Source organism: Lates calcarifer, linkage group LG20 (assembly GCF_001640805.2).
Source record: "Lates calcarifer isolate ASB-BC8 linkage group LG20, TLL_Latcal_v3, whole genome shotgun sequence".
NCBI lineage: Eukaryota > Metazoa > Chordata > Actinopteri > Centropomidae > Lates > Lates calcarifer.
In genome coordinates this window covers 13,657,619-13,678,556 of record NC_066852.1, presented here as the reverse complement: position 1 = coordinate 13,678,556, position 20,938 = coordinate 13,657,619, and the positions used below count along the sequence as shown (strand labels likewise).

General features: G+C 40.0%; 1 protein-coding gene across 1 annotated transcript; it reads right to left on the bottom strand.

The window, feature by feature from the left end:
- Nucleotides 1-2,630: 2,630 nt before the first annotated feature.
- On the bottom strand, nt 2,631-12,058 carry gabrr3a (gamma-aminobutyric acid type A receptor subunit rho3a). Its single transcript, XM_018691008.2, has 9 exons — nt 11,467-12,058; nt 10,685-10,797; nt 8,018-8,085; nt 7,705-7,928; nt 6,656-6,738; nt 5,715-5,852; nt 4,353-4,505; nt 3,421-3,614; nt 2,631-3,290 (listed from the first exon to the last, which is right to left on the bottom strand). Exons 1-9 carry the CDS (start codon nt 11,610-11,612, stop codon nt 2,988-2,990), a joined length of 1,422 nt encoding a protein of 473 aa, XP_018546524.1. The 5' UTR covers nt 11,613-12,058; the 3' UTR covers nt 2,631-2,987.
- Between the last annotated feature and the right edge of the window lie 8,880 nt (nt 12,059-20,938).

The following is a 20,938-nucleotide window of genomic DNA, read 5'->3' as shown; positions in this document are numbered from 1 at the left end:
AGTCCAGTTTCCTGTAAATATGATAGTCAGAAACAACATGAAACAAACATGAAAGCTGCAGTTTTCTAGCCGTACACCAGGGGGATACCCACAGTTCATTCCAGCACAGGACTGGGAGATGAAGTGGACAATGTGGCTTTGTCCTTCTGCTTGATATGAGATGTGAAATGCTGATTGTCTTTATCCTGTTTATCTGTGTGTTGATCTGTCAGCTGTTAATCCTTGTCCATGATGTTGTAGTCATATACTCCATCTGTTACAGCAGCTTCAGCAAAACAGATCACTTTGTCCAATTACATCCTACACATCAGTATTTTATGGCTCTAAAATGGTCCAGGTGTTTGCAGACATTGTTGGTGGTGTCAGTGTGACTTGAAGAAATACATTACATAGTAGGCTGATTATTGGTGATAGTGGAGGTCTGGCACCACACAGTGGAGGAGTGTAAAACAGCAATCTTATCATCATGCCACTGGCAGAGGCCCCAGAGAGAAATAGTTCCTAAAAATGAGCCCTGGTAAAACCAGCTGTGTTTGTTTTAAAGGCACTATATGGAAGAATTTGAAGCAATTTACATTAAGTAATTGCTTTTTTATTGTCAGTGTGTGAGGACATTGCAACATGACATAAATAATTAGCCATTCCCCGACTTTTTATAACACCCCGTAGATTTGTACGTATGGAACTCGGGTCGAGTTTTCAGGATGCTCACTTCCGAGTGCCTTGCCACAATAAAAGTCTCTTCTGCGCCCCTATAGCAACAGCAGTGTACTATCGGTCGCTTCGGAATGGAGTTGACCGTTGATATGAAATGACGGGCCCCGAGCACAAGAAATGCTCCAACACAAACTCCATACAAGAAAACAAACAAACAAAACACAGAAAACTTTATTTCATGAAGCCCGGTTGGCCAAACGGGGGAAACGAGGGGTCAATATTGGCATGGCAAAAATTAATCATGGAGGGACCTTCGTTCGGCTTTGGGGATCACGGACAGGTGAGCTAACACATTACTGCAATGCCTGTGAAATTTATTGTGATACTGTGGTTTTAGCTAGATAATTCTTTCTAAGGTTAGCTCGCCTGCTAATGTGGACAGATCGGTAGCCACAACTGTGTTGAGTGAGTAACCTCCTCTGATACATTCAAACTTCCGGGTCTGATCTCGGTAAATTGTTTTTGAATTTCTCCATACAAAACTTTTAACTCCTCCAACTCTTTGTATGGATTTAATAAACAACATTTGACATGTTAATTAGTTTGCCAGGCTAGCCGTTTCCCCTGCTTCCAGTCTTCATGCTTAACTAAGCTAAGTTAAACATCTTGAGTCTGTAGCTAAATATTTAGCATATAGCCTAGATGTACATAAAAGTGGTATCAGTCCTCTATTCTGTCAAGAGAGTAAATAAGTCTGTATTTCCAAATGTGGAACTATCCCTTTAAAATACATTAGAAATTTTCTATAGTAATTTTCTGATGAGAAATAATGATTGTCCACTGAGCCACAGCGTGAACTGGACTCTGGCTGTGTTTCATCAGTTTTCCACTGCAAGCATTCATCACATTATTAATCAATCACCTCTGATGAATCTGACATCCTGCTGGCTTCATGCATCACAGCAAAATGTTACGCAACCGAGTATAGCTGACTTTATGTCATGTAATCAACTGTCCCCATATTTTCTCCTGCTTTTCCTCATCGACTGATGACTATTTTTCATAAATTAGTTTAAAATGTGGTCTGTTTTGTATTATATTGTATTGAAGGTAATTGCGAGCACAGGGTTTTGAGTATATTGGACGAATTTGAGTTTGAACGAGATGTTGAAATGTCCATCGAGGCATTTATAGAGTGAGCAGTACCAAACATTAATTAATAAAAAATCTTATCACATAGGGTTAAAAGCCCTACACAACCAGCTCATGAAAGCTTGCATCCTGATTCACAGCAACAGGCAAAGTGATAAGTAGCTGGTGAACATAATAGAGCTTATAGCAGCTTAACAACCAAACATTTCCCTCAGGAGTTGATAAAGACTAAACACACAGCTAAAAGACTAAATATTGGACATTCACCAGGTGGCCATGAACATGACTCCAAATCAGTGCTAATGTTGCCCTGCATCTGCTGGACGTGTGAATAGGCCAAGTTTGCCAAACCAAATTACAGTGAAAGCTGATAAAACAGTGTATCAGTGTTGTTTTTATTATATCCTCTGCTGCTCCCAAGTGGCCAAAAAATTAGAGCAGAGTCTTTAGAAAAAATGGAAATGTGGACATCTAAGATCACAACTGTGCAAATGATGATGTGAAATCAATAGCTCCAGATTGCCTACTAAACGGACCTTATAGTGAGATTGTTTTCTAACTCCTGTTTTCAAGGTTAAGAATAAACTTCCATATCTGTCACATCTGCTAATTAGTCTTTCTTAAATTCTGTATTCTCCTATATGTGCAGTCTTTTTGGTCAGTTTAGCTTGTTTTTAGGGACTGCAGATAAAAATTACCCTTGTGCTTAAATCTGGCACATATTACTTGAATGTGCTGCCTGTGATAAAAAAAAAATGTTTAGATTCACACATATCATTAAGAGCATACATTTATTTTTCAAGACATTGTACACACAATTATACAATTTGATGTTGTGTGTCTAATCACACAATAAAATAAAATCCTAAAAATGTAAATATATTTATTTGATTAAAACTTTTTCTCTTATAAAACAGGCATGCCAAAAACACACATAACATCCTCAAAAATCTGTCCCAGCTGTCTGTCAACAGCTTAGCTTGGATTTTCTCCAAGTTACAACTGAACACATGCAAGATATCTATGCTCAACGGCAGACATTGTGCAAACTTGAGGTTGTATCCCATAGCAGTACAGAGTATTGTAAGTTAGTTCATTGCAGCCTGTCTGTGTTACACTGTATAATGGTGGAAATAGTCAAGAAAGAATAATGTTTATTCTGCTGCATAGTTAATGTACTATGCATACATACTCCAGTAAATGATGTTGAAGAGCAGGTAAGCCAGAGGAAATATGACTCTGGAGTAAGAGTCAATCATGTAGCTGTTGCTCATTATAAAGCTGAGGTTTTGTTTTAAAGGGTGCTTGCGGCGTAGCCTGGTGCCTTCTGTGGGTGCAGAGATGGTAGAGTTTCGTGACTGGGTGTTCCTCTCTGTATTTGGGGTGCTAGAGACCTCTGGGAAAGGCGTCAGGTCGATGTCATTGTCATGGAAACAGCCATCAAAAACCATAGCCTGGGTGGCATTGAAGGAGGAGGGGATCTGCAGCGACGGAGGGAGGAGATGAGAGTTAGGCCTTGAGGTCAGCAAAGAAATTATTTTCGGTGGGTCAAGCAAGTCATAAAAGATTTAAGAAATCATAAGAGGCCACAGAAAACTGAATATGAATTACCTTTGCCCCTTTGAGCTTCTTCATCTCCTCCACTGTGGTGAAATAGTTGACAGCAGCGTACTCGATGACCGAGAGGAAGACAAACAGGAAGCTTGCCCACAAATAGATGTCTACGGCTTTGACGTAAGACACCTGTGGCATAGAGGCTGAGACACCAGTGATGATGGTGGACATTGTCAGAACCGTGGTGATGCCTGAAGCAAACATCATGAGTATTAAAATATTGCCTCATAAATAACATCCATTATTTGGTTGGATTAGGCTATATATTACACTTATGATTAGAAACATCACCACTCTAGTGCACTGGTGAAATTAGTCCAATCATGAAAATTTCCCATGTTGCTTAAAAACCCCTCCACATAAATATTATAACCACACTACTTGCATTTATTCAGTATTACTCTCATGGCTGCTAAATGCAAAGCTTTGGGAGAAAAAGTCTTTGCTGGTTGCCTGGCAACCTCATTTTGACAGCAAGACTCCAGAAAGTCACTGCACCCTGCCAGGAAATAGTACCATACAAAACCCTCTGTACAACTACAAATTATCATTTGTACACTTTGGTTTAAACAAATGAGATACAACACATTGATCTGTGAGCTTTAGAGGTGTTGGTAGTCATCTTCTATTATGTTTGGACTGTACCAGGCTAACTGTTTCCCCTTGTTTTCAGCCTTTGTGCTAAGCTAACTGGCTGCTGGCTGCTTCTTCATATTTAGCATGCGGACAAGAGACAGGAGGTTATCTTCTCATCTAACTCTCAACGTGAAAGGGTGTTTTCTTAAAATGTGGAATAATACAGAAAATCTTAATGTGGTGACATTTTTGTACTAATTCATGAGTTTGCACAGAATTGTGTATAATATGAAATGTGCGCTTTTTGTGTAAGTGGCTGCATGTTAAACGTGTTAAACACACGGTCTAAGTACCCAGAGAGACACGGGCAGGCACGGCCCTCCTGTCTATCCAGAAAGACACCCAGGACAACATCACCATCAGCATGGTGGGAAAGTACGTCTGAAGCATGAAGAAGAAGATATGCCTCCTGAGAATGAAGTTTATGTAGAGCCGATTGTACCAACCTGAAAAAGAGATAAATAGACACAAGGTGGAAGCGGGTAGTAGGACATAATAACACAGTGGCAGCAGAAAACAAAATTATTGCTCTGGGAAATGTTGCAAAGAAAACAACACCTGCACAGGATTGTGAAAGTTTTAATAATCTAAGAAAGTACAGGACGGACCTACAGAGAGAACCTAGAACTCAGATGTGAAAGTAATTATTTTCTTGGGGGTAAATCAGTCTACAGCTGAAGTTATATAACAGCCTCTTAGAGCGGATCGGTCCTCACAAGATTATTTCACACTGAGAAGAAAATCTCCCTGGCCTCTTTTATCTTTCTTTCTCACACTGAAAATGTGACATCAGAAGCAGGCAGAGTTTCAAAAACTGGGCTTGGAAGTCAGTCAGACAACTCTGAAATGCTTAAATCAGAATCAATATTATATTACATTTTAATACTGTAAATGAAAAGGCACATGATGATTTTCTTGCATATGATCTTGAATAGTAAAAAAAAAAAAAAAGCAAGAGCATTTGAATTGTATTTTGTTAGGGGATTTTTTTTTTAAACTGTCTCTCACAGAGATGATATTTTGCTATTTTACAATATTTGCAAAGACGCAGACATTCACAGTTTGTTCAGTCTCTGAATATTAATTGTTTTGTACACACACACACACACACACACACACACACACATACGCACACACACTCCTCACTATCATCAGATTTTAGCTTCAGTTGTTTTCAAAGGAAAACACTATTATTCAAAGGAATATTTATTTTGTGTTTCTGAGGTGTTGGATTTTGTTACCTGTAGACACAGCCTGGCTAGCTGTTTCCCCCTTCTTCTGCCCTTTATGCTAAGCTAAGCTAATGGGCTGTTGGCTTCATATTGAACAGAAAGTTGTGAGAGTGGTATCGCTCTTCTCATTTAACGCTCAGGAAGAAAGTAAATAAGATTTCCTTTATTTTCTCAAAATGGAAAACAACTAAAAATAAACTATTCGTCATTATACTGCTCTCACTGTTTCCTGTAGTTAACAGCAGATGTGAAGGTGAAGAAAATATAATACTGTATATAGACATAAGCATCTCAAACCTTTCCTTTTAAGAAAAATAGCAGTGTTTTATTGTGGTGTAAGTGATTTGATAAAAACAGGAGCTCTCTGGTTGTCCCCAAACTGGGCACAGCTCAGAGAGCCCCACAGCTCCAACCTCCACATACCAGTACTGCTGTAGAAGGCAAGCCCAAAGGAAGGCTGGAAGTCTTCAATAAAAAACTGAGAGAGCACGATCTCGTCAGTCCTTAATGAATCGTTCCCATTCTTCCAGTAGAGCATGAGGTCGTTCTCATTGTAAGCATCTTCAAGAGAGGAGAGAGGGGGGTGGGTGGGGGGTTGGGAAAGGGGAGTGGGGGTGGAATGACACCTTCATATGTTGCCTCTCTTAGAAGAGTCATGGATGCTATTCTCAGGGGAGAGGAGAGAGCGCACAGAAATGGGACTCTCGACTCACCTCTGGGATCAGGACCCATGTTTTATCCATTCAATGTGAGACGCAGAGACAGAGATAGAGAGAGAGATAAAGGGAGAGAGAGGCAGGCCAGAAAGACAAAAGAATCCCCCAAAACTCTACACTGAAAGTAATCCTGACTCTATCATCAGTTATGACTAACTTCAGGTTCGGAGCAGAACAGAATGAAAAAATAATCCCTGGTAAATCCTGCATCAGAAAGACAGACATGTATAATGGACAGAGGTTGACCTGATTGAGGATTATAACTTATTTACTCTATGCAAAGAGAAGATGGTGATGTTTACTGTGTGTTTATGAAGTACAGTATGGTAATGCATTGTGAGCTGTAATATGCAGTGTGTGTTTCTGTGCCATCAGTATAACACTCAAAGATGATGTTTTCAACCAGCAACATGGATACTGATTAAATATTTAATAGGCTAAAAGCTATCTTAAGCCAACGCCTTTGAATCACAAAAACAGTGCATTAAACGTTGTGTAACATGTTTACCAGCAAAACATATCAAGCAAGCAAATGATTTAAAGTCGGTTTCTGTACACATTTTACATTATTTCTCTGAAAACTACACTATACGATATTCTATCAGGCATTCACAAGCAGCAATGTCCCAACTATAGTATAATACTCACAGCTCTCCAGCTCCAGAGAGCAATTCTGTGTGTCCAGAGGGAAACTACTGAAGTCCATTGAGCAAAGTGCAGTCACAGTGATCCTAAAACACAACTTAGAGTTAAAGAAACACCCACATAAATCAAGCATTATTTAGCATCAGCAATTATGTTCACAGAAAATTTAGTATCTGTATTAGTATAGCTGCGTAGATTAACCTTGGTTAGTTGGAGGTCAGACATGGTATAAAACAAAACTGGATTGATTTTTAACAGTTTGGATGCTGATGGTGAGCTCATCAGTTCATTCATTAATTGCTTCTGCGCCTGACAGGGTCTGTGTCAGGGATGACGCCATATTGTCAACATCTGTGCCTGAAATGGATATGATGAATGTAGGCTGAAAGCTTACAGGCCACCTTCTCATATTTCCTGTCAGGCTCTGCAGTAAGCATCCAGTGGGTTGTTTTTATATCATGATTCACATCCTTTTCAAAATATTTTAATTATTGATAACATTAAAATAATGACTCATTGAATTAACTTCATACCCACTTCATGCCCCTATTCATTTCATCTGGACCTGGTCTGCTATGACCATTAGCTTGTGGTGGTCAGTGGTAGCAAACTTTAGCCAGATGCTGTGCAACTGACATAAATGAATACATTTGTTGACTTTACTGCTTTTTTGCTTTTGTTGCTGTTACACTACACTGTAACTTGTCATACAATGATATCTTTTAAACAGGTGACCAAAGATGTAAATATGCTATGAATCTGTAGTCAACTTTGTAAAAACCCTAAAGAAAAAGCTAATTAACATGTGTTTCCAGCCACTTCTGCCCTCTATGCTTCCATTGCACTTATGGATCCATCAATTTTTACACCTCGGTCCAAGCTAAAACCATCCTTGAGATGTTTAATTGAAGTGGAATTGAAAATGTGAATGGATAGAGTCGCACTTTTGTGCCAGCAGTGGCACCTATTCATCCAAAGCCGTATGGTCTCACTTTAATAGTTTCTATCTTGATGAGTTATGAGTAAAGTAAAAGAAAGTATTTCTCTTTTACCTGACACTGTAAAGGATGTTGCCATCAGGGTAAACTCTCAGCATGATGTTCTCCATGGTTGTGTCATGGATAAAAGAGCGTTTAGAGTGAACGAAGAACACGTCAGGAACCCAAATTTTCTTCACAAGACGTGCGTCGAAGGTACGACTCTTGTTGTTGCTGGAGGGGAAGGCCAGGCGATCATCCTGCCAGTAGTGCCTCAGGTACAAAGTCATGGTGAAGTCCTTGGGAAATAAAATGCTGTTGCTCAACATCCACAGAGAGAAGGAGATATTGTATATTGGCTAACTACAGAAATCCTAGAGGCACATACCATGTTTACTTCAGAGATGCTGTCAATGCTCTCCACCTGGACGTCAATGCCGACGGGAATGGCTGAACCTGCAAAAGGTCAAACGTTGTAATGGATCGGCTTTAAGCAACAGTCGGATCACATTTTCCATAAATCATCTGTCTGCACATCTGCCAGAGATTATGCATGTGTAAATCCCACTGCTGAGCTATAAGACATAAGCCACATCTTACAGACCACAAAGACAAAAGGTTGGATGAGAGAGATGACCCCTGAAATCATGCTGGTTTGTAAGCATGACTCAGCTTAGAGTTAAGTGCATATTGTCTCTAAATGACACTGAATAACTACAGCATCGCTTCAAGAGAATAGAGAGACAGATAGTGGCACACAACACCTTGGGTAAAGCAGTGATCCTCATCCTCTGCAAGTTTTTGCTCTGTCAGGAAGCGCAGATAAGATGCTACAAAATACTGGAAGGGTTTTGAAATATTTGTCATCTCAAAGCTGTAATCAGCTTTTCATTTTCAGGATGAGCTTTAAGTATTGAAACAGGGAACTATTTCAGAGAAACTGCATTGAATGCTTTGAGTAGGCAACTAATTGTACTGCTGTCAAAATCTGCAACTAAATCACGTCATATATCATCATATAGACTTAATTTACGTAATTTTACCAGCACTTGTATGGCTGCTAACGTCAGGGTCAGTGTTGGCAAAACACCAACAAATCCTTTCAAAATTAGACTTTTGCAGACAGGCAAGAGATCCAAATCTGATTTTATCGTATTTGTGAAATCTGGCCTATGGGAATAACTGGCTCACTACAACAACCTGCATGGATATAACATCAGTTGTGTTACATAGCTGAAATCTGATGTAGGTTAACAAAACACCCATTCATTTATTAGTTTAGGCTCTTTAACTGTCTGTTTCAGTAAGAATGTGAAGCACTCCCAGCAGGCACCAAGACAAACAATCGCTGATGCTAACATTGGCATTTTAGTTCACGTGACCAGGAGTAAACTCACACAAATACTGGAGGAAAATGTAAACTCAGCCAGGACACATGACCGGGTTTTTCTTGCTATATATGGCAATGTTGCCTGCTGAAGAGCCTGCCCACTGAAACACTGCAACAAAGAGATTCAACTTGAACTGCAAGCTTATATATGTGTTATATACGCTTGTGTTATATATGTGTTGCAGTTTGCATGGATAAACCCAAATATTTGCTCAAGAAATTGAAATAATAACAATGCTAAGTTAAATGCTACCATATTGTGTTGACACATTAATATTCAATGCTGTTTATACCAAGTGCAATGGTCCTTATGTCATCGTCCAGTAGCAGAATACTGTCAACATATGATGTGTACTATAAACATCCCGTTCCCTCTGTGCCATTATCTAATGAAGGTAAGCACTCAGAGCCATCAGTCTATGATTACAATAGAGTAGTCAAGTGGGAGGGATTATATCGGGCAGCTAAGGTTACAGTATGTTACTGAGTCTCTCAACTCAATGATGGACATGAAACTCTCCAGTAGCACTTGAAAGAGCAAGTGCAGTGAAAAAAAATCACTGTACATACAATGTTAAGGAGAGAGATCAACTACAAGGAGTGCAGAAGTACTAAACAGTCCAACCATGTTTTCATGCTGAGCAAGAATTACATTCAACTCTCCAACTCCACTGACTCTATTATTTTTTTCCTCTGTGATTAGGAGGTCATGTTTTCTCCCGTGTCTGTTTGTTGGCTTGTTTGTCTGTTTGTTTATTTGTCAGCAGGATTACGCAAAAAATACTGAAACGATTTGCAACAAACTTAGTGGAGGGATGGGGTATGGGCCAGGAAAGAACCCATTAAATTTTGGTGCACTCTACTTGAATGCCACTCTAATTTCTCTATTATTCTCTATTATACCCTAGACTCTATTATTCTAAACACAATGTGATGTTAGACAAGTAAATGAAAAGTATTCACAGCAGCAGTAGAACCTTTATTGACTTAGAGTTTATAAATGTGCAAAAAGAAAACACATATCAGCACACAAGAAATAAAGGGCACTTTCCTGATTTTGTAAGACCTTATTGTTTGCAAATAAAACAAAGACATGAGAGTTGACACAGCCATACAGGAAGTCTATTACAGTCATGCCGACTGGTCACAGGGCAACACCTTCACAATGTATAACTATGGGTGTTTTAATGGTTTTTGTACGTGAATATGTATTTGCTGTGTTTCTGAAAAACTGGTCATATGGAAAACTGTGAAGCTTGTCATACATGGATTTGTGATACATATTCTACAGCGTTCGTTATGGAAATTCTACGCATGAGTTGGTAGATTATGACAAAACTTAGGTCTTATAGCAGCGTGTTGAATATCCTCTAACACCAGGCTTTTTCTCTTGCTCCCCCCCCTAACAGAATTTGGTACGCAGTTCAGATTATTTTATCTGTACTACTGTCTGCAGTCATTGTCTCACACCACAGACAATCTAGGTCACTAAGGGGTTTTTTTGGGAGGCGTAATACCAAAGACAGCACAGTAACCCACATTAACCTTACTGAGTTGCCAGGGAGGCACATGGTTATTAAAAAATCCCAGGGCAAAATTACATATGAACAAACAAAATGAAGTAAAATTGAATTGATAGTTGGATGGATGAGGTGTGTGTTTTACCTCCAAAGCCCGGCCGCATCGCAAAGTCATGGTCCTCAATCCGAAGCAGCTGCTCAGATTTAATTAGCAGAGACTTGGTGCTGTCCAGCTTTTTCATCTTAAGATCCACCCGCCTGAGAACAAACAACAGCTTGCATAAAAACTCTGCCTCTATCTTTCTCTTTCCAACACAGACACATACTTGAAACAGAGCTGACATCTGGTCGAGGGAGTTAGTGATGGTTAATTGGACTTTTAGCGCTCGGATTAAATCCAGAGGCCTTGGTCTGATGAGATTTCTTTTACTTTCATTGTATTGACACTGATTTTACACAGTTGGAACTGGGTTGAAGACATTGTGCGCCCTATGTTGTGTCTTTCTTGTGAATTGCACCTGACTTTTTTATTTTTTTGCACCAAGAGGCCCATCTGCCTTTGCTGTCTTCCAAAGAAATCTTCATGAAGTGATTAATGTAAATCAAATTGAGCCTTCTGGGAGATATAAATAACTTTTTCTTATTATTCAGCAACAGTCAACACCAAATCACTGAGTAATATCTACATTACCTCTCACCTCACATGATCCTATGACCTGCCCTTATCTTGATCCACTGTGACATTAATGGAAAGCATCGTGATTAATTACGCAACCATATTTGTGATGACATTGTAAAGCAGCATACATTTAAAAATCCTCCCATAAATATAGGTACCAGGTATCAAAAGGTTTTAATAGCAGAAGCAGCTCCATCAAAATGCAGCAAAGCAACAAGTCATACAAGAAATCCCGCTTTCTTGCTCACCCTCCTCCATGCTTTTGTTTGGTGTTCTCTCCAACGTACATATCCTTGTGTCTCCTCTTGTTTGGGAAGTGGCTGCTGTTGAGCTGGGTGACAGGCCACAACCAGGCCAAGCACATCAGTCTGAGGGCCAGGAGGGCCACTCTCATGGTTGAGCAGGGGCTGGAGAGATGAGAGGAACCAGAGCGTTCCTCCCCAACCACGTCAGCGTCTTAACCAGGGAATGCCACAGCTGCCCCTATCCTCTACTGGTACGTCCATGTCCCAGCAGCGCTCATTCTGCCCCGCCACGCACACGCCCAGCCACTTCAGCATTATCCTGCTCCCTCATCTCCTGTAACATGGTTGAACATCAGTCGAGATATCCAGCGCTTAACTCACAGTGCACAGGCATCCCCCCTGGCTGAGTTTGCTTGTCACAGTGCCATCCCCTCTGCTTACGTCTCCTGACACAACATGTTCCTCCGGCTTCCCACCATCCCCACCCTCTGATTTAAAACCAAATATCAATTTATTCCTATAATGACAAAGGAATACCATTAATTCCTCTCTAATCTTCTTATCTGTGGTTGGTGAAATCTTTCAGTAACCTACAAACTGGAGGCAGCAGCGGGCGGGGAGGCGGAGGTGGAGGGGAGGGAGAGGAGGGATAATACAGCCAGCAGTTTCATCATCATTCTGACCAGATAAAAATAAAAAGCCTGTAGCCTACTTTTACTCATTGCAGGATTTTCCCTCGAGTTGCACACTGTGGTGGTGGGAGGATGTAAATGATCCCATCGAGAGGAGGCAGATGCAACCATATGTCTGGGTCACATCTGCAAACGTTGCACTTATGACTCCTGAGCAGATATCACTGGCAGCACAGGATAAAATTGCCAAACAGAGGCTTTGAACCGTTTTCCCTCATCAAATATTAGAAAGAAGAAACAAAAATGTCAGTGTTAGTTTTTGTACAGATGTAACTATGCCTAAAACATTCACACGGAGTCACAAAACTGCACCATCCTTTGTTTTAACCCTCCTCCTGCACCTTTTCCAGCATTATGGTTTAGATCTTGTTTGAAGATGTATTATGGACAAAATAGAAGCAAAATACCTCATAGTCATAAAAATAAATACACTGTTGAATTGATTCTAAAACAAAAGGTAAACATTAAAAATATCTTGAGAGTAGCATTTGTTGCAGATCTATTTTAATAATGAATTTAGTAGTTCCCCTATTATGACGTCTTTGCCAAACTGTAGATTTAAATGCTTATGATTATACTGTACTGCAGTTCCCCCGCTGTCACATCCAGTCAAACACACCAGGCTATCCTCTTCTGACTGACAGCAGTGTGGCAGCTTCTCTGGTTATTAAAGGAGGGAATAACTTTCCTCACCCAGACTGTTGGTCCCTGTACATATGTAAATGTCTTGTGTCGACTGGTGCTTCTTAAAGTTTAAATCAGGATTTAAAAAGCTGTTTCAAAAATTCAAGGAAGACAAAAACCGATCCCTGTGAATTTACTTTACTTGGTGTAAGTTAGAAGTTGAATTCAATTTCTCTGTCTCTGTCATACAGAACATAAATATTGGTGTATTTTGTACTTCAGTTTAACAGCTGTACCATGACATCACCAGCAAGCTGTCCACATACACAGTAGAACTGCAGCATAATGTATATTGGTATACATTCAACATGACAGATTTTTCATTTGCTAATGGTCTGTGTGTCCATATGATGTATTGCATATTAGATATAGTAAATTATTCTTTATCACTTATTAGAATGAAGGGAAAGTAAACTGCTGCTGTGATGGGAACTCTTAATAATTCAAGTCTTTTGCAATCTAAAAATGAAGAAATGATGAGGTAATGCAGTAGGTTTATAGAAACAAGCATGTTTAATGCTGCTGTATTTGATATCAGGAGAGAATGAAAACCTGTAACGGAGAAGGAGAAACTTGCTCACACTCAATGATAAAATCAAAACATGGACAGCTGACTCCACCCTAGTGGCACGGTCCCTTTAATCTGGGATTTAAGTTGATTGAGGGCAGACATGAGCAATGCCATCTTAAAGAATCATACACGTGGACCTCAGTACACTCGCACATGTGACCCCCACAGCTGCTGGACAGTAGGCTGCCATTCACATGTGGAAGTGACATCTCATCTTCTGCCCTCTAGAGGTCGTCATCTCTCCAAAAACTACATGGTGTATTTTCGTTAATGAACAGCCACGTTCAAAGCAACATGCCTCGTGTTACTGCCAAAATATCAAAACTATCACCACAGATTTATTCCAAATTTTTTATTCTTTTAAATGACAAAGATTTTTCTCCAGCATTAATGAAATTGTATTTGTGCTCTAAATCACTAATACCATCATATCCATCCATTTTCTATACTCTCTGTAATACCTACATGCTGGGTCACGTGGGAATGAGGTCACTTCCAGCTGTCACTGAACAAAAATCTGTATATAAAACAAAAGGGCAATTCACTCCTGTTTGAGACAAAGTTTAATGATATCAAACATTAACATTATTACATCAGGGTGTGAAATACTTTACTTTTCATAAAAGCCATGGTATGTTGTCTTGTTTAATTTATTTCACGCAGTTAAATGTTTTCCTCTGCTGTTTTCCCCCCTGCTGTGCAAATTTCTTTCTGTCATTACGAGAACATGTGATTTGTTGGAGCGCCTCTTTTAGAGATAAAATCCTTTTGCAGACAATAGGGATGATATGTACTCATTTTGTTAATAGAAAGAACATTAGGTGTTACATGTGTTTTCTGCAAACTGTTTCAATGCTGGTGTTGGTTGTTGTGGAGCATTCACAAGGAGCACGGTTAAACTTTTACCTTCCTGGGTTAATTAGTCAGTGTTTCATTAGTGTTAGGAAGGATGTAAAGTGGAATCGCACAGACACACTTCACTGCACACCGGCGTGCTTTCACACACATTCATGCCAAATACAGTTACAGGATTAGCACCTCAGCGCAGGCAGCCTGACATGGCAGACACACATGGACTCATGATCGTACTTCTTGTTTTCTTGGAGAAATTGTTACTGACAGACTCAAAAGGTATTGTAACGTATTGTGTGACATCTGCTTATTATATTCATAGATAAGCAGTTTGTTCTGACAATTTAATGGCTGAGATTCATGTTAGTCACTGCTGTGTAATATCCACTTACAGTAAGAAATTAATTTTGGTATCATTATCACCGGTGAGCTAATTTTAACTTTGCAAAGTTAGAGTTAGAGTTAGAGTAATACTTGAGAGCACACCTGAATACCAATGTGGGGATACCTTTCTATTGCAAGGGATTCTTTGCAAAGACCTGACAGTAGACAAGGTTTTGTCCCACTGAAAAATCTGTTTATAGTTAGAAAAGGCGCTCATTGTGGTAGTTTCTAGGTGACCTTAAAAGTATATTAATGGACAGTAAGTATTTCACCATCGAATATACTGGTCAATATACTGATGATACTACTGATGATGCTCATAAGGACGAGGCAGGCAACAACAGCAATAGTCCTACAGTAAATTAGAAAAGTAACTGCTCTTTGTCACCACCACTTTAAAAGGTGAACTCATCCTCTGCACGTTTTGTGAAACTTTATCACTCCCATGTCATTCATGATATGTCAGAAATGATTTTACAGCTCAGTAACTCATGTAACATCACATGTGCTTTCTTTAAGCGTCAGTGTGTGTTGAAGAATGACACAGAGCTTTAAAACAGTTACAGCTGTCACAAACAACTTTAGTTTGCCTTCATATTTCCACATGAGGAGCAAACACAGCTGCACCGTGTCCTCAGCGCCCTATGAGTGTTACCCAGCTGTAACAGTTGCACACATCTGGGGGGTGGGGGGGTGGGAGAGCACGCTTTCAGGGTGAAGTGTGACTCTGTTGAAAAAATCTTTAATCTCGTAAAACAAACAGCTCAGATATTTATTAGACAACGAAATCAGTTGAGCTCTTTTGTCAGAAGATTGTGCAGCTGCTGTTGTGACATATGAGAAAGTGCAGCATCAATAGAATGGTGGAAAAGTGGATGGATATGGTTGATACCAATGAAACTCAATCAAAGTTATACACTTAATAGTTCTAGCCTTTTGGAACTGTTTACAGGCTCTTGAAAAATGTAAACCAAACTTAAAAAAACAAAACAAAACAAAAAGCAAACAAACAACAAACACTGATGTGGCTGGGGAAAAATGCCTGTATGCCTGTAATATTATTTTATGAAAGTGTTCTACAGGCAAATGACAGTGAAATAGATGGTCAGATGTTGATGCATACCTTCATTTTAATCAGTACAGCTCTAAATTGTTAAATTATTATGACAAATATATGCAATGCTCTTGAATCTTGACAGTAGTTTTACTCTCTCAAAGTCATTTTACCAGATGCCAACATCACCTGTATCATCCATGATGACTGCATCCTGCCCTGCAGCTTCAGACCCACGGGCACTGTGGTGATCCACTGGTACAAGCAGCAAATCCCTGTTCACAGCTACTACTACAACAAGGATCAGTTTGGACTCCAGAATAAGCACTTCAGCGGAAGGACTTGCTTGTTCAATTCGCACATCCCTCACGGCAATGCCTCCCTGCTCCTCAGGAGGGTAAAAGTTCAAGACAGGGGCAGGTACAAGTGTTACACGAGCACAAGAAAGGGCAACCAGGAGATCTTTATCAACCTGGAGGTGAAAGGTCAGTGCAGTGTTACAGCATTACAGTCAATAGATCTGACATTTTGTGCTTTTCAGAGTTGTTTTTGGTTTTCTTCTTTAGTCTAAAATTGATGATTTAAGCATGATGAAGCTGTGAGTAGTAAAAGTGTCTCCATTCATAAATTACCTTCAAGGTCGTGACAACAAGGTGGAACATTTGGCAACTCTTTTTTTCCACTCCTGCTCAGCAAGCAGCCTGGCTTTTGCTTGTGTCTTAATGGCAAAGCATTTGGGAAGCAAAACAGCGCCTTAACTGCTAATGGTTAATTCAATTCAATTCAATTTTATTTATATAGCACCATATCACAACAAAAGTCATCTCAAGGCACTTTTCATATAGAGCAGGTCTAGACTGTACTCTTTGAAATAGGTATTTACAGAGAGAGACCCAACAAATCCCACCATGAGCAAGCACTAGGCGACAGTGGCAAGGAAAAACTTCCTTGTCATGTTATCCTACAGAACTGCATTTGTTATACACTTGGTTTCCAGTTTATTAGGCACAGGCAACTTACACTATTGCATTGTACTAAAACAGCACTGTAAAAGCATCCGGCTTATATGAAGGTTATAATGTTCAGTTTTTGTCTAAACGGCTTTAGAGAGGCATTGATTCAATTTGCTGGTCATTTTGGAGGATGCATTTTGTGGTGCTGTTGAACTGTAATGCAACTGAGTGTTTTTTTTAAGGACAGGAAGGACATTTTGTTCATTACTGAAATGTTCTGGCATGAGGAAGGGAACTAGAACCTCTACCAAACGAGCGTTGACGCATTAAATGAGAGATTTATAGGATTGTTGTATTTTAGCAGAATTTCTAACAAATCCTTAGAGGAGACAAATGCCAAAAACATCCACATAAAAAGGGAGTGTAAAAAGAGGGAGTTTGATTTGAGAACAGGACACTGTGAGGTCCATGTGCAGGTAACAGTCCAGTTTTCAAAATAAAAGCTTATTTCATCAATTGTGTGCTCTCTCTGGATGCAGTCTGCTGTAGCACAGCTCATGTTAGCTGTCTGCCCTAGTAACCTACAGTATCACCAGTGGACTGGGGCATTAAAGTGCAGCAAAAAAGCACCATCTGCAGGAGATTTGTTTGAAAGAGCCCCTGTGCTAAAAAGGCCAGCAGTGCCACAGAGGCTGTAGCTTACAGTAAATTGACTGAGACAGGGTACATACTGTACCACTGTGTGTGAGTGAGAGAATTAGATGCACAAATCCTACATGACCTGACTGTTTCTGGTGCCCTGTTCACTTCAAAACTCATGGCAATATGACTGTCCGACTGGCAAGTTTATATCTGGTGCCAGCGCCACAAATTTTTATCATATGCCCTTAAAATACTCACATTGTTCTGTGTTTCTTCCAGCTCTCATCCAGTCAGTGAACATGGAGATGACTGATGAGACAGTCACCTGCTCCTCTCACAACATCTACCCCATCCCTCAGGTAACATGGGCCACAGACCCCCCGACTGCCCAGGGAGCTCTAGAAAACCAAACCACAATCAAAACCGCGGACCACAAGGGTCTTTTCACAGTGGAGAGCACGCTGAAGATTCTGGATAACCTCTCCAACCATACCTACTTCTGCTCTTTCATATCGGCAGACAAGACCCAGGTGTGGACCGCCTCTTGGAAAAACCAAGGTACATTTTAGTTATGAAATTATGTGGTTTTCATAGAGAGGGTGATTTCTGAATTACTGATTTCTGATTACTGAACAAAAAATGTGTGTAAACCATCTCTCAGGGGATATAACACAGGAAGAGGGTCATGCACTGTCCATCTCGTGCATCGCTCCACGTGGTCTCCAGAATTTCTCCCTCACCTGGACCTTCACCTCATCCAGCGAGCCCACAGTTATCTCAAGGTACGACAGCAGAACCAGGAACGCCTTCAACCTGTGGGAGGGCCAAGCTGAACTGAACCAGGACCTGCTCCTGCTGGGAGATGGATCTCTCCTGCTTCACAAACCAGACAGCGAGGAGCACTCCGGGACGTACACCTGCACCTTCTCAGGCCTGCAGAGCAGACACATTGTTCAAACCAAAGTGAACATCACTGTTGCATCAATAAGTGAGTGTTAGATTGTTGTGTTTCCTGGCAGATGTAATCTTTGTAGAAAATATAAGCAGTTTGCTGAAAGAAATGTGGCATGTTTGCTCTGCAGGTGTGGATGAGCAGAGTGTGCAGAGGTCATGGTGGAGCAGTGCAGCGTCTGCAGCCTTCGTCTTGCTCACCATCATCGTAGCTCTTCCTCAGTGTGTAAGGCAAAGAGGTATGTGTGTGAAATATTCAGTCAGTGAGATTTTCAAACCTTTTTAAAGGGAGTAAAACATCCAGTTGTAGCTATGAGACATAATTCCATGGTTCACAGCCGTACAGTAAATCTTTGAATTTTGCAGTTTAATCTGCTGATATGCTAAATCTCCATCACTGATAAATCTGCACTATAATCAGTTTGCATTGTTTTTGGTACAAAATTACAATTAAATGAAACGGCATCTGGATCCAGATGTGCATCAAAATGCTAATTAGCAATAGACAATCGTGATGATTTATGGAGGATAGAAATTACCCAAGAAAGAACTATAGAATATTTGTAGTGATTATGTTTCTGCTGCAGGATCTATGGGCAAAGGCAAAATGCTATCAAGATTTTGCAAGATAGTTTGTAATTTGAGTTTGTTGTCAACTCCATAGTGTGCTTAAGAATTATGGAAATTTAAGTCACAAAAACTTTGTTCAGAACAGCAGAGATTCAGAATGGTGCAAGTGAAAATAATAATCTAAAAGGTAGAAAATCTATTTAGTTGGAAGTCCAGGAAGAATTAGGAGTGCAACAGTTGAGTGCTTTATAAAATAACCACAGGGTGGCACTGTCCATGGCAACAATTTCTCAAGTCCTTGTTCAACCTTTTAACCACATTTCATGGATATCTTACTGATTTCATTATAATTTTGTGTTGTTTTTTCCTCTTTACTGCCCTAGCAGTGGAGACCAGTACTGCTTCACATAGATGCAATGGAGCTGGGTATGTTGAAGATGGACTTCACAAAACTTCAAACACTGTCGCTTCATACATAGTCACACAAAACGGAGTTGAATGCAACAGACTACAACTACAGTTTGAAGCACAGGATGAACAGGCAGGCAGTTCACCAAAAACAACAGAAAACTGTACTGTGGCTTTACCACTTGATACTAAAGTAGAACAAGAAGAAAAACCAGAGGGACCACCTGCGGAGGGAAATGATGGGTTGCTATCCAAAAATGTGGAGAGGGATGGATTTGGAAACACTGAGCTGTGCTCTCATATACCTTGAACGTATGCACCGTGCTATTAAACTATCTGGCAACAAGCAGTGGAGGATAATCCACAGAAACATATCAGCTAGCTCTCACAGAGAGACCCATCCAGACCAGACAGATTTCATTTGAGTTCATTGAGAGCAAATGTGCCGAGAAATTTCTTCTACATTGATATACAGTACCTGTGTAGTATATTGTAAACATCTCACTCTGAAGTCTCTCTGCTTTAAGAATAAAAAAGACAAACTTATTGCAAAATCATCAGTACTGTGATACTATGTTATTCTGTATACCATGTTTTTCTGTTGTTTTTTGTTTTTACAGACAGTGATGGACAGATGGACTTTCTGCTGTCTAACATCTTAATCATTCAGGGTTTATACTAGATTTCTATAATGGACTGATTAGAGGAGTAAACAAACATGCAGCTTTATTTCAGAGTGTATGAATATGTCTCTGTGGAGTTGCCTGTGACTTCTCTGTGCTGTTGTTAGTTTGCTTGCTGTGGTTAGATAACCCACCATAAAACTACAAGAGATCTGTGTGGACGTTACAAACATGACACTGCCCAGATGTGTCCGAACAACTGCCTACATCACACCACAGCCATACAATTACAGGCTCAGTGGAATAACAAAGAATTAAACATCTTGTTAAGTGGTTTCCAGTGAAGCCTAAGCCAATTTTCTAATTAAACTGGTCATCTAGATAAACGCTGCACACAGCTGTGATGTGGATCTGGCTCATTTTGTCATTAGCGGTCACAGGCGCTGCTCTGGGTGAATACAGATCTTTCAGTTTAAGCATTTCAGGTGTGTGAAGGTTGAGATGAGACTTTTTGAGACTCTGTGTCACTGAGGCAAAAGAGAGACAACAGTGTAGTCAAGACAACAACTTGGTGAAGTATTCACAAAGTTCCTCTGTCTTTAAAGGAAAGTCAGATAAATGAGAGAGAACAAAGTGAAAGACAAGTTGAGGAAAAGAAACATAAATGATCCAGATTTAACACCAAAGCTCTCCTATCAACTTCAGCCTCTTGTGATTGGGGGAGACACTTGAGAGTTTTTCACGCTGTGACTCAGACCTCCCAACAATTACCAGAGTTGATCGCACACCCCTGGTCCCACAATCTGACACCAATTTTTTTTTTTTCCCTCCATCGTTCTCCCCTCTTCCCTACATTTTCCACCGTCTCCGCTCAGAATCTCTCCACACATGGTTTCAGTCTATAGCTTTTTAAAAAATGCACACACACGCACAACTGTTCGCAGTGATTGTTGGCGTAGTAACTTTAAAATGTTACCTCTTTAGTTTTTTGACCACCTTTGGACAGGAAGTAGGAGTAACATTCTTGCGCTCTGTGAAAATTAATTTTTTGTGTTGGCAATAAATTTAAAGTGTCCCAGTTTTCAAATGAG